This window comes from Siniperca chuatsi, linkage group LG6 (genome assembly GCF_020085105.1).
Source record: "Siniperca chuatsi isolate FFG_IHB_CAS linkage group LG6, ASM2008510v1, whole genome shotgun sequence".
Classification (NCBI taxonomy): Eukaryota; Metazoa; Chordata; class Actinopteri; order Centrarchiformes; family Sinipercidae; genus Siniperca; species Siniperca chuatsi.
Window position 1 is genome coordinate 20144063 of NC_058047.1, and position 14226 is coordinate 20158288.

A 14226-nucleotide genomic window follows, 5' to 3' on the forward strand; every position below is an offset into this window, starting at 1 on the left:
ATCACATCATATATGACTGACTCATTACTGAGAGTTTTTTGTTTAAGGAATAGTTCAACATTTTGGGAAATACGCTTTTTCATTTTCTTCCCAAGCGTTCGATGAGAGGATTGATACCACTCACATATCTGTCCATTAAATCGGAGGCTAGAGCCAGCAGCCCGTTAGCTTAGCATAAAGCTAAGCTAAACTGGACACAGAGGGAAACAGCTAGCCTGGCTCCATGCAAAGGTAACAAAATCAGCCTACCAGCACCTCTAAACATCACTAATAAATATAGTATTTCTTGTTTGTTTAACTATACAAAATACTGACGTGTAAAAACGCTGACTGAAATTTCTCCATAATATTGTTACTCTCTAAGAAGGACGAGAGCTGAGAATAGATCATTTTTTCCACGACTTTATATAGAAATGGCAACTTAGAAAAAATTATTTAGAACAGTTAGATCAAGGTTAGGCTTTTTAATAATGGGATGTACTACTGCATGTTTAAAGCATATGGGAACAGAACCATTAGCTAGACTGCTGTTTAGGATGCAGGAAATTGCAGGACCAACAGTGTCGAACACTTCCTTCTACAGGCAAGTAGGAACAATGTCCAGGGGACAAGGAGTCGGCTTAGTGTGTGAGACTATGTCTTTAACATGAACAAGAGACACAGGCTCCAACTTGCTTAGGATAGTAGAGCAAGGACAGAGGGCTCGTAGGGAGGAGGTGAAAAAGTTTAGGAATTCATCACACGTGACTGGTTGGTACAGAGCAAGCAGTAGCAGCAGGGTTAAGGACTGTATTTATTGTGTCAAATAGTACTTTTGGAGAGTGGGAATAGTGGATGTTTTTTATCATCCACACTGATTTTACCTCAGGATCTCTGATCAGCTCAGTTGTTATATCAGCACTGAAACTCATCTGTGTCTTTTCTATATTTGACTTGAATAATATAGATCTTTGCTATACAACCATGAGGGATAAAAACAACACCTCTCACCTTCCAGCCTGGGGAATTGTTTGTTTTAGACAGTGAAAGGTTAATGAGAAAGTTAAAAGAAGTCCACTCTACAATCTGGAAACCTCCTGTAATGTGTGTCCTCATCTCCATTAATCTCAGTGTGTCCAAACCAATAAAACTGCCATTGGGAGGTGAAGAAAGCACATCTCAAATAGAATCCACAGTCTAAATCATCAAGGACACACAATATTCCTATTTTGGCAGTGTGTTCCCCGGTTAGTGAGAAGGGAAGGTGGGAGGATATAACTCCCATCCTCGTGAGCTTGATCCATTCAAAACAAGCGATTGTGAAAGGAATGACCACACAGGCACTCAAACAGACAGTGCAGTATGTTGGTTGTGGAAGTCGTCTACTGTGGAGCATTGATGCTCTGCTGGACCAGGCTCTGTGTGGCCCTGCAGGTCTCACGTGGACAGCAACTGATCCCAGCCCACGGCCCCACAATGACAGGTGACATCTTGCACAATTTAAACCAACTAAACCTCTGAACATGTGTGCATTAATATTTTTGTCTTTACATTTTGTTGTTGTCAATGAGTGGGTTTTGAGCAAAAATTGGATTGTTTGCATGTGGTTCCTGCTGCTAGCTTTCATCTGTTTTTCTGTGTGTAATGTAACTTGTTCTTTTCCCAATTCAATCAAAGGAGACCACCACACAACGAGCCCCACAGAGGCCGGAGATGGTTTGGAAATTAAAAATGCAGAGCACACCTTCCCATCAACAGAGACCTCATCAGCGTCCACAGTTTCTCATCTTGTCCCTCACCATGCACCGTGCTTTGTGCACGACATATTCGCAGTGTTGTATGAAGATGTGGGGAACGATGGTGAACTCACAAACTCCAATTTGGCTTTGTTTGGAATCTGCACAGTATCTGATAATTCATCAGGATCGGTCTTATTAGAGCTTGCTAAGGCAACGAGAACCAACCAGAGAAATGGGTTGGAGGTGTTGCATCCAGCTGAAGGTAACAGGGCTCTCGGATTGCAATAATTTATGTTTGAATGTTTTTTTTTATCTTACGGCATGTCTTGTTTTCTCCATCAGTGCTCTTGGCAGAGGAAGATGAGAGAGGAATACTAAAGTTCACCTTTGACCTCCCTCCGTCTCCTTTGCTCAAGCTGAAGCCTGTGCTGCTCTTGGCGTTTGAAAGTCCCTTCACTGGAAGAAACCTGGACATCACTTTCACTAGTCAGTCGCTGCATCCTAACACACAGGTAAAGAAAGGCCTGGTGTGAATAAAGCATGAATGAAAAACTGTCCTGACGTTCTTAAATCTGTTGTGTGTGGTTTTGTCACAGAAATGTTTTTGTTGTTGTGTTTTCTAGTCTGTGTGCATTTCAGGAGAAACACAGTACATAATGCTGACAGGAAAAGCATCAGAGGGCGACGTTCACCAGAAATGGAGGATTTCTGTTGAAACAAAATCCTCTGATATGAGTAAGCTATGATATGAGTAAGACATAATCTCATTTCATGTGCACTCTCCTCACATTTCCTCTCTTTGCAGAACAAAACCTAAAAGACATCCTTATTGGTGGAAAATCAGGAAGTAACATCAGCATGACTCCACTTCTGCTTTTCTCTGGGGAAACAGGAACTGATACAAGGTTGTCTGAACTTTCATGTTCCCTGTTTATATTACCAGCCTATTGTCAAGAGTAGTGCTCTAACAGTTTTTACTCTCTTTCTCAGATATGCACATGTTTCAGGTTCCTCCCCGGCCTCTTCGCAGACCTCCTCCTTCCTCTGTGAGCTGAAGCGGTTCCTGGGTGATGTCCTGCCTCAGGACCAGCTTGAGTCCCCTCCGCTCCAGCTGGACTCCTTACAGTCCCTGCCTCCCCTGACACTAGGCTTATCCTCCAGCGAGACCCTGCTGGCAGGACTGATCAACTCCTCGGCCCCCACCATCTTCTCCTTCGCTAGCTGGGGCTCCATGTTTCAGATACATCATGGAGAGTTGGCCCTGTCTCCTGCACTGTTGGAGGAAATCAGGCAGAGGTTGGAGCAGACTGTGATGCAGATAATGGAGGTAATAAGGGAGGAGGAGGTGGGTCACAGAGCCACGGAGAGGCTGGGGAGGCTCAAAGAACTCAGTGTGTTTCCAACGAAGGAACCGGCAGCAGGTGATGTATACAAGAAAACAGTCTCCTAAAGCAGTTGTTCCCAACCTTTTTTGTCCGACACACCCCAACAGCCCTCTTATATGAACTCAAGAACCCCCTTAATCGACACTCCCAGTCATGTTCCAAAAGTGGATTTTATCTAATTATTAATGATATAAAAGCAGATTTAATAGTGGATGTTACAATATTTTTTTCATACAATTGGTCTGTCAATGTTTAGTTCAGTTTAAGTTTACATTCATGCTACTAACGTTACCACTTGCAGGGACAGAAGGTGAACGTTCCAACCATTTATCTATTACTTTTTGCTAATACAACCATTTGTCCATTACTCGTTTCAACCATATATTCATTACTTTAAGCTAACTATTTCAACTGTTCATGCTTTACTTTTAGTAATTCTAACTCAACTAGTTTTCATGCACTCCTAACTGCAACATGCGGTATTTAGGTGTTATATAGCTGGCGTAATATGTGGTTATATCTTTAAAATCAAATCACAATTTTTATTTTATCAAATTAGTTGAGCTACTTCACAATCTTTCCACGCACCACCTGGCATCTGCAGAAGTACCCCCTGCTTGGGAATCACAGTCCTAAAGCACTGTAGACTGGTATTAACGGATGCTTTCTGTTTCCTCTTCTGCATAGAACAGGAGAGAGCCAGTACCGTGCATTTCTTCTGCTGAAGGGCCTGCAGACGGTGGCCCGAGCGTATGAGGTGCAGAGAGGACTGCGGGCTACCAGAGCTGGCCCCAACAACCCAGTGAGGGGCAACGTATGTGGGCTGAGGAGCCTCACTGTGTCCCTTGAAAGGCGTCTTGTGGGTCCAAACACTGCCAACATCAATAACTGCCATGGCTCTTGTGCTTTCCCCCTGGTCAATGCCAACAACCATGCCGTCCTGCTCAACTCCCACATCGAGAGTGAGAATGTGGACGAGCGGGCGCCGTGCTGTGTGCCTGTGGCCTATGAAGCCCTGGAGGTGGTGGACTTGAACCAACATGGGACTTACCTCTCCATTAAACCAGATATGGTGGCGAAGGAGTGCGGATGCCGTTAAAGCTGTTTTCTTCTTGGAGTGTGACACAAAAGATATTTTACATGTGTGGTTTAACAGTCACCGACCATAGTTTGGTGGAGGAAAAGTGTCACTTAATTGTTACTTAACTGTCATTTATTTATTCACACAGTGTTAATACACAGGATATAAATGCACATGTTAATTCACAGAAGTCTCTTTAGGCTATATACTTTCACATATATAGACATATTATTTGCAGTAGATGCACACAGCACAGTGTTTCTCACACTGAGAAATCAAATTTATTGAAACCAAAAATAATTGTGGTCCAACATAGGTCTTTGTCTTCATATAAGCCAAATATGAGTATTATAATCTTCCTCTGTTTGTAAATATTTTATTTTTATTATCTAAGAAGTTATTTGAATAAAAAGCCATTGTTTAATCAGAGCAAACATCTTATCATCCATAAGAACACTTTTTGTGCTTTAATTAAGATTCCAGTTATCATTGAAAATATTGTTCTACAACTACCAAATTGTTGATGACTTGATGACTACAGGCAGCTGATGATAATATAAGACTATGTTACATTGTGGTGTTAAGTGACATTTCTAAATTAGTGATACTAAAAGGTGGATTTGATCTTGAGTGGTTTAAAATGTGTATTAAATATGATAAACATGTGTCCTGCAGACAAATTAAATGGCGTTCTCTACAATACAAACAAAAATGAATGAATGTCCCATTCTGTATTTTTACATCATTAAATGCAAAGTACATAGATAACTGTTTGTGTTCTTTATTTAGAATCCTGTTGTAACAGTCGATGACATCCATTTTTTGAACCTTCACTTTTCTGAACAGCTGTATGCAAATCATTCTTTAGATTTGGGTTTCAGGATTGCTTTGTTGCCAATCTGCTTTTTTCTTCTTCTTATCGCTCCAAGTTCTTCAGATCCCCACCACCACATGAAACTGTCCCATATGGAAATCTGGAGGCAGACAGCGGGAAACAAACACAGTCTGGTTCAAAACGTGATGGCTCAAATACACATATTATACAACCACATAAATATAGAAAAGATGAAAATATCTTTATAAATTCACTTGCTTATCACAGTCACAGCGTTGTTGTACTTAAAGGGAAATCCACCCTTAAAGACAGTGAGGCACTGCTAGAAATTTTGGGGGCCCTGAAAACAGCTCAACAACAGCTCTGACTGAGAAAATAAATATCTGCAACCCCTGGCATCTTTCAGCGCCCCTCTCTAGCTCTCGGCCCCTTTGATCATGCAGCTTCCATTTCTCCCCAAGTCCATAGGATCGAGTACAAGCTCTGCACAAATGTAGGGAAATATACCAATGCTGAGTATGCATTGCTAATGCATTGCACTTATTAGCCTAACACTAATCTGACCAAAATCAAAATTTTGTCAAACTCGTGAAGGTGGGTGGATTATTTGAAGGCCAAAAAGGTCATTTTGAAATGTGCAGTAAACTGGTGGACTAGTAAAATGACAAAGAAATGAGATACTTCATGGCCTCGTTATTTCCATATTTCAACAAGACTTTCACCAAATCTCCATGAGCTTGATGAGAAGAAGGTTCGGCAACACGATATTAGCCTAGGGCTGACTAGTGCAGCTGCAGGGCTGCGACTGATCCCGTTCACATCCTGCAAATGAGCTCAAATGAAATAATCTCACCATTCGGTATACAGTATCTTTAAACTGCACAAAGAGACATAAACAAAGGCCTCCGTTGATTTGTGTCACCGAATAAGTGTGAAAAACAGTAGAACTCCACAAAAACCTAACCAATATAAACCTAACCCTTTAAATGAGGCCTAGGCTGCCTGCAAGCGTTACAGAGATCGACAATACCTGAGTTATCGAACCATCCTGCAGACTTCCAAAGAAAGACCTTATACCTGTCTCCTCAACAAAAGAATCCATAGCATCTAGAAAACAAAATAATATAAGACACTGAAGTTGACTTGACTTAAACAGAGGAGAAAGAATTTAGGATTACACATAAGCTATCAGCCAACGAGTGTGGTATTGAAAATAATAACATACTAAAGTAGAAAGTAGTTAGAAGCAGAAGTACAATATCTATGTACCATGCATGTTGCATATTACTGCAGTAATGCAGAAACAAACCCAATAAAACTGGCTGTCAACATTAGACAGACAGTTTATTTGTCATTCTTACTCAAGTAACTTACTTTCAGGTGAGTTTCCTTTCTGTACGCAAATTGATAGGATTGCAGTACTCACCATGCAGTTCATTGACCCCTGAGCTCACAAGCAGTACGACCAGTGCCAGCACCAAGCAGCGGTTCATAGTGAATCCCTTCCATGGATTTGGAACATCACTCAAATTTTCGATGGAAAGAATCCGGTCATAAGACACTACGGAGAGACATAAACGAGTCAGATGCATGTACTAGTTGTTGCCATAGAATTCACTCGGCTGGTTGTTTAGGGCGGACATATTTCTTACTTATGATGTTTTCAGATGTTCCTACTCTGGCTCCCAAAGTCCTGCAGGTTGAGGTTTTAAGTTTAAAGTTTGATCCAAAATAAAGCTGTCAGTTAAGATTCTGTTTTCATCATGCATCAAAACAACCGAAAATCAAAGTTTTTGCAAAGTACTGCCATGTGCCCAGTCTTTCAGACAGTCACAGACAGCTTAAATTAGGCACCTGCAGTTAGTTGAAAAAGACAAAAATGATTTAAAGAAGCTGAGTTTAGTTTTATATGAACCTCTGCACAGAAAAAAAGAAACTTACCCGATTTAACCATACGGTTTTGTCTCACCATTGAAGTGAAGGATACTGTGGTTGTGTTGATTTCTGTTCTGCAGGCACCGGAGACAGTGCTATACACACCCTGCACCCTGTTCCTTTGCCCCTTGATTGACAGGCACAGATGGAAGTTGTTGAAAATAGGAAAATGACTCATAGTGATACTTACCAGCAGTTAAGGTGGACAAGTGCTACCAGCATTAGCATATATTCATTGGGATAAAATAATGAAACTTAGACTAATTCACTATTAATCTTGGCCTGTTGGAGAAGGATAAAATAGAGCTACTCTTTTACACCTATTACCAGTGTGTTTAGTACCAGTGGTGGAAAGTAAATAAGTACATTAACTCATGTACTGTACTTAGGTACAAATTTGAGGTACTTGCACCTTACTTGAGTATTTCCATTGTTTTGCTATTTTATATTTCTTCCATTACTTTTCAGAGGGAAATGCTGTACTTTTTACTTCACTGTTTATTTGAGAGCTAGAGTTACAGCTTTACGAACTGAGATTTTACATTAAAAAAAAAAACACACGGTGAGTTTGTAAAATATATTGCATTGTTAAAGATTAAACTACCCAACAGTATGTAAAGTAGTTAAAATTAGCCTTACTTCCACAGGCTACAACATGCTGCTTACACATTAATGCATCAGTAATAATAATCTAATAATAAAATATATACCAGTACTCACAGTATGTACTGAGTACATACTAAATACATACTTAATATAGGACTTTTACAGCCCTACATTAAGGTAAAGTAGCCTAGCCTAGGCTCATCATTAAATGTAATGTTCAGCGATAGGCAGTAACATCAGGGTCCAATGACTTTACATTTGAAGTGGTTTAGTAAAGGGGCTCATTAACTGCGTCATATTTTAACAGTAACACGTCATGATGGACAGGACACTCCCCTGACAAATACTGCAGCCTGCCAGCTCTCAGCCCAACATTAGGCGAAGGGGAGAGGACAGAGCGAGCAGCTGGTGTGGACGCTGGCCGGATGGTTAAATCTAACCTACAGACGATTTTGAATAGTCATTGTTTTGTTAGAGAAAAAGAGAGAAACTTATCCGAGATGCCTGTTATTGAGCAATCCAGTAATAAACCTGAAAGTGAAAGGTATGTTGTTGTAGTCGTTGTGAATTGTTATAACGTTGAGCTAACTTAGCAAGCTAAGCTAAGTTTAAAAACCGCGGCCTACCCAAAAGATACGGTTTATGTTCCTTTATGAGTGGCTAGCACTATTCCCCACGTTCCTTGTTTACAAAACAGCTTTATTTCAGTTGACGTTTCCATAATACATCAGTCAGTAGCATTGGGTTTGATACCTTTTCGTTAAACGTCTTTAAGTTACTAAATCATCCTACATTAGTGAGTTGTATCCCGATTGTATGACATTTACTTAACATTGGCATTCAGCAAATAGACAAAATTACGGAAAACGCCGCTGTTGAAATCCATGCTCTAGCTAAGCTAACGCACAAGTTAATATGTGAAACGCCACAGAAATGCGTTATAGCTAACCTTAGCTAAATGCTAAGGTGCTAGCTAGCTAAAGTTAGCAGTGTCAACTGGGCCGTTGATGGCCCTTTTATCTAGCTTCCTATATATTTCAAAAATACCTTGTGTGAAAAGGTTTAATAACTATTTTTTTCCGGTTAATTAGAGTGTGTTGGCTCGACTTGCAGATGAACGTCAGCGTAGGGGAATTGCTAGCTAGCTGCGCTAGCTAACGGCTTAGCGCTAAGTTTTCGTTAACTTACATCATGGATGTTTTCAAATTTTCGGCGTTGCAGTGAAAACAGTCGGTGACAATAACACCACAATATTTTGATTATATTTCACATTTAATTTTACCTCGGTCTTGTAAGAATGCAGGGGCACTAAAAATATTTATATAACGTTATGTAAAGTTGGCTTGTTGCTAACCAACGTAGTGGCAATGATGGCTGAATTGATCATTTGTGGCTTCATGGCTTGTTTTTTTCCATTTCGCCGTCGGGCTCAGGTGCTAAGCTAGCGTTGACATCATGTACGTTGTCGAAAAAGATTAATTAACCAATTTGGTTTACAACGGGGCAATCAGTCGAGATAGTTAATCAACATTTAAAGGAACCTTTGCTATGTGTTTTAAATCTAATTTAGTTGTGGGGTGCATTTGCCAGCCAATAGACTCCGGATACGGCTTATTTGCTAGTTCACTTTAAATTGAATATGGTGATTGACTGGAAATGAGAACAGAGTGGGGTTTGATACCTGGAAATATGGGTCATAATTTCAAACAGCTTGTGAGCGATTAGCCTAGGGGTGTTTTGTTTTGTTTTTACCTCAGTCGTGTCCTGACAAGATTTTGGTCGAGGCTGTTTGCCTAGCTCTACAGTGTTGTGAAGGACTCATAGGAAATTTCCACTGCACTGCGAGAGGGGGGCGGGGGGTTGAGTCCAGTGATGACACATTGTACAGAGAACCTAGTCCATGTTCAATAGATATATAATTATTTTCAGACTTTATGTTAACCCTGGTGGTTGATTTGTTATGCAACACTCCAATGATTGTTGAGAGAATTACATGCAGTTGTTTTCTCTCTTTAAGCCATAGCTTTTTTAGACACCAGCAGGTGTCCTTTTAAACTCATTCACTCACAGCTACTTATCCTGTAGTCTACTTTGAGATAAGGCTGGTATAACACATGTTGTCCATCTGCAAGCACCATAACTTTCCCCTAATAATATTGCATTATGATATCCTCCTAGAGATGAGTGGTCCTTCACATGATATTCATACATGGCAGACGTGCTCTTATGCAAGCAGAAGCTCGAAAGACTCCTCGCTCATGTGACCAGAGCAGCTGTCTTTGCCAAGACAACCTGGGTGTGAATGTGTGTTGCTTTCTGCTGGGCATGGGGATTTCAAAGAATTCTGTTAACTGGCTCTTTTACATAATCTGATAGTTGGGTTTAGGGGAGGACCTGTGCTTGTTTGCAATCTCAGTGCCTTACAAGATCAGGCAATGGGTTGTGTATTGCATATTAGCCTGACTTATGCGAGTGACAATGGTTCTCATTTTGTTTTCACACATCTGCTCCACATATAGCACAGCAGTGACATTTGCGTAAGAGAGCATCTGTAAGTGTCTGAGAGCGTTTGCTTCAATGTGGCAGCACTGCTGCTGTTAATGGGTTGTGTCCCCTGATAGGAACTCTGAGAATAGGCTCGCTCTCAACACTGTAAATGTATGCAGCTGCACACACAGACCACTGCGCAAGCAAGCCAAGCTAATTCTATAGAGCATTTTTACCAGCCTCAGAATTAAAATGGCTGATCTCACTTGCTAAACAGGTGTTTGCCCCTGTCTGTTGTAAACTAGAGCCGGTTAATGCAGTGACTAAAGTAGGCTAATGGTTAGACAAACAGAGCCTGTTCCACTGGCAGCCTTCCTCTAAGAATCATGTGACAGGCTTAAAGTTATACCACAGAAACCAAGCCACACAAATCTGTTAGTTTTAGGAAGTCACTCGTACTACATGAACAATACATTTTTCCACAGTGGACAGTGATGAGGATCGTGACATGTCTTTGTGAGATATGAAAACAAAATTTGTCTCGAGGGGTTGTAGTGAATATTAGACTGAAAGTTGACACGTGACATTTTATTTTTAATGATTCATCAGTGATGTGGTAATGTAACAAACTGCTCCTGCTTCCTGTTTGTTCATTTAATTAGCACAAGTCAAATGTTTATCAGCCAGCGCATCACACAAACGTCTTTGCCTAAGATGAGGACAGCCGTGTATTTTGTTAAGACTCTCACAACTTTAGCAACTGTTTTACGGTAATTTCAGAGATGAATCACTCAACAGTGTAATGTGTGCTAAGCCTACTGTTTATATTGGTTTGTGTTTGGAAGAACCCCTAGTGAATGCCCCACTTTTAAAGGCTCCATCTGTGTGTGCGTTTGTTTTGCCCTCCAGTATCTCCAGTCCCAGGAGGTGCTCCCGCTGTTGCAGTAACCCGTGTCCGGGGCCTCTGTGGTGCTCCTGATGCCCCTCTCCCACCCCTGAAGATCCCAGGTGGGCGAGGGAATGACCAGCGGGATCGCAATCTTGCAGCTAAGCTATTCTATTCTGTAAGATAATTTTCTGTTTACAGCAATTTGACTTCTTCTCTAGTGTGTTTTTGATCAGGGACACACGTGTTCAGGCATTTGGCACAGCTGCAGTTGTTGTTTGTCACATGATCTGGTTAAAATGATGTCACAACACTTGCCTTGGACAGCTCTAAATTTTTTTTATAATTGTCGTCATCATTTCCTTTTCAATAATCAGTTAATTTGAGTAGTCACAGATGGTTTTTCAAAATCTTAACTGCATTTCTTCCGGCATTATGTAATTGTAACTTTAGTCTTGATGTCATCTGAACTTAATGCATTTCTCTTGGTTCGCACGTTTCCTCTTTGTCCCCTAGGATACTCAGTTGCTGGTTCTTGAGGAGCCTCCCCCTGCCAACGGCAGAGTGCGTTTTTTGCTCTTTGAGCCCCGGCGCTCTGAAGGCAAGCGCTGTGTCTGGAGGGCGGCGCTGAAAGGAGGGAACCTTTATGTTGAAATCTCTCCTGGAGCTTTGCCTGAGGGCAGCAAAGACAGGTCAATAGGAAACACTCTTTCGTCAGTGATTTTAATAAAGAAAAATCTTGGGTTCAAACATTTAAGTCTGATTATATTTATGATTTTAATGAAACCAAAAATAAATGTATACATTCATTGCAAATAAAACAAATCAATCTATTCAAATATTTTGTCAAATGGCAGTAAAATAAAAACAGACCCTGTGTTTTCTTAATTTGTACAGTAGATGAGACGTTGTATATAAAGAAAACTGTAAATGTAAAAATCACTTATTTGTAAACAATGATAAGTATGTATAAGTATGAGCCTGATTGACCAAATACGTGACTCAAGTTATAGATCTCAAACCTTTAAGGTAATCTTGTTAATATCTGTTTTTATGCTGTGGTATGTTGAAATGTATGTGGTATGTAGAAATGTACATACACCATCATTAATAATTATTTTCTTCTGAAATTTATTAACATCCCTCCTATAATACATTTACACATTTTGTTTGCTTTGTTTCTTTACAGTTTTGCCCTTCTGCTGGAATTTGCAGAAGAGCAGCTGCAGGTTGATCACGTGTTTATCTGTTTTCACAAGAGTCGTGACGATAGAGGTGAGACTTTTTTGTTTGGGTTTCTTAAACTGTTAATGCTTAATATAAAAACAACATTTTCAGATAAAGGTAGGATAAATAGTACTACTTGAGTTTCATTTCGTATCGCCAGTTTTCTAATACAGATTGTCGTGTCGTGTTATGCTTCATTTAGGATATTTCAGGAGCTGAACCTAAGCATAAATGTGGCAGCTAGTGTGGAGCAGATGATAAAGGCACTACTTTAGGTACACTTGACTACAGATGTGTGACTGAAAATGTACTTTGGACAGTCAAAGAGAGGTGACATGCTGGTACAAACTGAGGAAGGAAGACTGCATGAAGTAACATTAGGAACATGAGAAACAATTTGATGAAATCAAATAGAATTAAACTTAAAGGTCACATATAACTGAAACTCTAACAATTAGAACAGATTTTTAGACTTTCACTAGTTAATATATTTCCCCCTAGCATGGCAAAGTCAGAGTTAACTATTAGACAAATTACTGACAATTTTCTCATTGCCTTCTTTCATGAATTTAGTCAGTCAGTTGAAAAATATATTGTCCTACATCAGTGGTCAATGAACTTCAGCTTTATCTTGACAGATAAGATGCTGACTTTGTACCTGCAAATGTACAGGCAGGAAATATCTATGTATGCGTAGATGCCTATGCATTGCTGTAACACCAACAGTACCTGCTCTTCCCGGGGTCCACATAAATGTATTTATAATACTTCAATAAATGAATAAATTAGCAGTGTTTCAGATGTTTTTTTTCTGAATCTGTGACTCGCAATCTTAAATGTTCTTTTTTGGGTTACATTATTTGCCAACAAACTCAAATCTGTACTATATATGTACACTGGCTTCAAGTTACTTCTCAGTAGTTTTGCACGTGTGATATTTTTGAATAGTCTGGCAGCTTTAACTGGGCAAGTTTTGGAAGGTGTAGTTTCTGTATCAAGGTCAGAAACCAAGTCTCTCTTGGATGATGCAACAAACCCTCTGATGTAAAAAAATATGTATCTTGTTCAAAATCAATAAAGTTATCAAGTCTTAGAGATTTACATCTGTTTACATCTTGTCTCTCCTCAGCATCCCTGCTGCGTACATTCAGTTTCCTGGGCTTTGAGATTGTGAGACCGGGTCATCCCCTCATCCCCACCCGCCCCGACGCTTTCTTCATGGCTTACAGCATCGAGCGAGACTCCTCTGATGATGATTAAATGACGCTGAGCAGTTACAAATGTTTGTTGTTCTTATTTCAATCCATACCCACACATCGTTTTATAATTTTTAGGAAATGAATATATTATCCAAGTTAAGTATGGTTGCGGTTTCCTGTCAGAGGTTCCTTTTTGTTTGTTTTACCTTTATCTACCATGTGCTGTGTTTCAATGATATTTGCACTAGGGTAAGATGTTAATATACCAGGAATGTAAAGCAAGCGCCCACAAAATATCCGGGCAATGTGTCCTCGCCACTGTATTACTTTCCATGATGTGTAGTGCTGACTTCCTAATCACCCTCCCTGAACACCCTGAAGATCATCTCCAGTGTAATATTTATGATAAATTTAAATTCATCCTACTCATGTAAGTAGATATGTTTAAATGGTAAATATCATTTGATTCTTGTGTTTATATTGATTTTTTTTTTTATGTGTGCATGGTTTTCATTTGTTGCATTGATTCACTTGATAGAAATCTGCATGTTGTAACTGTACTAAATAAAAGTGCTCACCTTACAGAGTGGCGTCTGTGGTCTTGTGAAGTCATACAGACATGCAGCCTGTCAGAGTTAAGGTCTCAGTATGCTTTGAAGGATCTATGCCATATTATGTATTTTCTGATCACATCTAAAGGCACACCTGGCATAATTATTGTCTATTTCGTAAAGTTAGAAAAATCTGTGGCTCAGTTCTGCTTTTGGAAAGGGTTTTCAGATGCTGTTTGATGTCTGATGAGCAGTTCCTTTGACGCATACTGAGACTTTTAGTGGCTCACTATTATAGTGAATATGATTTATTGAG

The 14226-nt window shown here is 39.9% G+C and overlaps 2 protein-coding genes and 1 long non-coding RNA gene across 6 annotated transcripts; 2 read left to right on the forward strand and 1 right to left on the reverse strand.

Annotated features, from left to right (window-relative positions):
• Positions 1-236: 236 nt before the first annotated feature.
• amh (anti-Mullerian hormone) lies at positions 237-4466 on the forward strand. Its single transcript, XM_044199409.1, has 7 exons — positions 237-1462; positions 1657-1980; positions 2061-2230; positions 2342-2453; positions 2524-2623; positions 2709-3139; positions 3796-4466. The coding sequence occupies exons 1-7, from the start codon at positions 1342-1344 to the stop codon at positions 4200-4202; spliced, it is 1665 nt and encodes a 554-aa protein (XP_044055344.1). The 5' UTR covers positions 237-1341; the 3' UTR covers positions 4203-4466.
• Positions 4467-4949: 483 nt separating this feature from the next.
• On the reverse strand, positions 4950-9420 carry LOC122877621. 4 transcript variants are annotated; one of them, XR_006378296.1, is made up of 6 exons: positions 9313-9420; positions 6961-7081; positions 6672-6712; positions 6446-6580; positions 6050-6126; positions 4950-5158 (listed from the first exon to the last, which is right to left on the reverse strand). It is a non-coding gene; the product is annotated as an uncharacterized LOC122877621 (long non-coding RNA). The 4 variants fall into 4 exon arrangements; XR_006378294.1 differs by lacking the exon at positions 9313-9420 and adding an exon at positions 8843-8976; XR_006378295.1 differs by lacking the exon at positions 9313-9420 and adding an exon at positions 8749-8767.
• oaz1a (ornithine decarboxylase antizyme 1a) lies at positions 7910-13941 on the forward strand. The gene is given in 6 exon segments (XM_044199410.1): positions 7910-8104; positions 10957-11023; positions 11025-11111; positions 11450-11625; positions 12123-12208; positions 13290-13941. Coding segments are annotated over 6 exon segments (666 nt in total). The 5' UTR covers positions 7910-7985; the 3' UTR covers positions 13421-13941.
• The last annotated feature ends 285 nt before the right edge of the window (positions 13942-14226 follow it).